The 3280-nt window shown below is 34.0% G+C and overlaps 1 protein-coding gene across 1 annotated transcript in view; it reads left to right on the top strand.

The window, feature by feature from the left end:
• Window positions 1-3061, top strand: part of LOTGIDRAFT_176192 (hypothetical protein) — a gene marked incomplete at both ends in the record, with an annotated part of 9264 nt that extends 6203 nt beyond the window's left edge. The window contains 3 exons of the mRNA XM_009067354.1: window positions 1194-1430; window positions 1960-2307; window positions 2891-3061. Of these exons, the coding sequence (XP_009065602.1) occupies window positions 1194-1430; window positions 1960-2307; window positions 2891-3061 (756 nt within the window). The remainder of the gene's footprint in view (window positions 1-1193; window positions 1431-1959; window positions 2308-2890) is intronic.
• Between the last annotated feature and the right edge of the window lie 219 nt (window positions 3062-3280).

Here is a 3280-nt window from a genome sequence, read left to right as displayed (position 1 = left end):
TTCTTTTTGGTTAATTAAAAGATCGAAGCTGCAAAATACAAAATACAATCGGCAGTGATTTTGATGGAATTCAAACTGAGAGACAGCTTCTTGTTGTCAATTAACCACGAAACAATCTAGTATTAACAGAGAGAGAACAGATTTCTTAGGGTGTATATTAGAGTTGTTACCTAGTACATACCTAGTCAAGTTCCCTTGCACTTCAAAATATTATAAGTTTTATCATTTATCTAGTTATCATTTTGTAAACGAACCGGTACTAAAATTGCCAGGCAAGGTAAAATGATATTGAGTATGAGTTATTGCCCTTCTTTAGCTCGTAAAAACTCTAAAAGGCAAATGTTCAATCTTCAGCGCGGTACTGAATAATAAAACCAAGTTTTGTCAAAATCCGACAAGAATCATGCCTTCTAGAGTTTTTACGAGCTACAAATTGAACGAGTTTTCAAGAACAAGGACAATAAATCATACTAAAAATTTTCGTTTTTTATCTGATTTTCAAAAGGCTTTATCCTTGGGTGATAACAAACAGTCAAGCCACCAAGAATTGTGCCTTCTAGAGGGTTTACAAGCTAAAAATTGAACGCGTTTTCAAGAACAAGGGCAATAACTCATACTCAATATTTTTCGATTCTTCTGATTTTCAATAGAGTTCATCCTTGGGTGATAACAAACACTCACACCAAGTTTCATCAAAATCCGTCATGAATTGCACATTCTAGAGTATTTACGAGCGTTTCAAGAACAAGGGCATTAACTCATACTAAATATTTTTCGATTTTTCTGATTTTCAATAGGGTTCATCCTTAGGTGATTACAAACAACCATACCAAGTTTCGTCGAAATCAGTCAAGAATTTATTGTGCCTTGTAGAGTGTTTACGAGCAATTGTGGACGGACGACGGACGGACGGATAGGGGTGACGGCAATATACGCCCCCATTTCATGAGGGCGAATAAAAAAGGACGTGACACAAACGACAATAATCTTACAGGCAGCACATTTTGTGTGGATGATTAAACTTCGAATACAACTTTCATCCTGATTTCATGAACCAGAGTAATAATACTTTTTTAGCAGATCTACACTAGACTTTACCACTATTTCTCGTCAGTGAAGCCTGGTCCGGTAAACATTATATGTACATGCTCTCTTTGAATATTTACAGGTTGATTAAATGTCTATTTTTTTAGTTGGATAAAAATGGGAAAGGTACTACTGTTATTACAACAGAAAAATTAAAGACAATAGCCTATGGAAGATATCTTTCCTACAAGACAATAATTGGTCAAGTAAATGTGACTGATGACGCAACTGGAGCGACGTACATCTCTCAAACCAGTCAAATTTCAGTGACTAGGACTAGAGAAAAGTTAAGCTTTGTTCTAAATCCACAGAACTACAAGCCTGCACTTGTTAACAGATTCTATGTAAGTTTTGCGTTGGGTGTAAAATTCAGAATTCCGTGTGTTTTGCTAACGAATTACTTTAAGTTTGAAAATTGGGAGTCTGGATAATTAAATATTATTTTGTACTGTATCCTCTAACTGATGAAAGTAACCACAGTTTAATTTAATCTCAATATCTCATTCCAGAAAGGAAAATCTAGTGGAAATCTAGTACTCTATAGTACTTCGCTAGAAGGAATGGTTTAAATTTTACAAAAAAGTACCTGAATTTTTAATAAGAACATGCTATTAGTCTCGAGGCAATCCGTGACCAAATAAGTTAGTCCATTGTGTACCACGAACTTTACAGCTAGGCATTAAATAATATGACCCTTAATGTTGGAATTATTGCGTTCGACGATGTTACAATTGAAGTATATGTAATAGAGGTTTTCCCTGCTCGTACGAAAGAGTATTTGCAAAAACAATGCATATTTATTAACGCTATAAAAAAAAGAAAAACACTCAAACCTCCCAATATAAAATACCATAAATAACAAAATCTTTTCAGATTGAACTCAAGCAGATGGATGGCAAACCAGTTTTGGAACCAGGTAATATTATTGTAAGTGCCAGGGTTAAAATCCTCATACCAGAAGAACCAGCTACAGAACCACCACCACCATCCGAGAACTCGGACAACTCATCCACGCCAACTCCTCCTACTACTCCTCGATGGAGATATGGTCATTATGGCTGGGGCTATGGCTACCCGCCTTGGTGGTATGACCCTAACTGTAAGGATCCACAATATAGATATGAAAATTTACCAGAAAAAAATTTGACTGTACCAGCCAACGGTCTAGTGACGTATGATTTATTGGTGAATGAAACCGATTCTGTTGAGGTTTATCTAAAGGTAAGACAATCTAGCGTTATTATTTCTGTGAACAAGAAATAGTAATAATATTAAAAACACAATATTTGTTCAAGTATTTTTTTATAATTAGTAAATGTACAGTCGTTCACACAAAGAATTTCTGCATATTGTTTTATTGACTGTCGCAATTTTAGTCTGGTTAGGCCAGTTGATTAGAAAGTTACATGAATAACTGAAACTGAAAAAATATTTAGACGACTATATCAGATTATAAATATGTAGATCATTCTACTGGTAAACAATCTGACAATCAGATGCTCTGGCATAACAGCACAAAACATTTTATATAGATAAAACATTTTGAGAATTGGCAATTATTGGATGAACAGTAATATGGTCGGTTGATCTTCGGTTGTATTAGATGGTTTTAAAGAAACTATTGAAAACTTTTCAGACAAGGTTGTATCATCACACAAGTATCTGATTTCTGCGTCGAGGACCATATCTGTCATATAAATCTTAACTGTCTTTTAGTTTAAAACATTTAATGAATATTTGAAATTCGGGTTCTCACTCTTATGTTATCTTGCCTTAATACTCTCTTTATTAATTGATTTTATAGGTATATTATGTAGAAGATACTGACGTATATACATCAAGGACTCTAACATCTTTCAAATCCCCGAGCAACACATTCTTGTCTGTCTCTCTTAAAACTAACAAACCAGCGTCTGGAAAAAAAGTTGAGCTCGAACTCAAAGCTACTCGAGAATTTAGCAGAGTTTATTACACAGTAAGTAATAGAGTCCAGGTTAGTAATAAAGAGTTGGAGAGTTATATAAGAACCTGTGAGATAACCGCTTTATTAATACTTCATGTTTTGCAAGAAATATAGCAGATAAACAATCTAATATTCGGATGATTATCTAATTTTGGTGACTTCAAATATGAAATTCAATGTAGATTAACGTCTGATTTTATATAAGATGTAAGCTTGAGTTAAAAAGTAGAT

The sequence above is a fragment of the Lottia gigantea genome (assembly GCF_000327385.1).
Source record: "Lottia gigantea unplaced genomic scaffold LOTGIsca_810, whole genome shotgun sequence".
Classification (NCBI taxonomy): Eukaryota; Metazoa; Mollusca; class Gastropoda; family Lottiidae; genus Lottia; species Lottia gigantea.
Note: the sequence above shows the minus strand (reverse complement) of the source record. Positions and strands in the feature narration are given on the sequence as shown.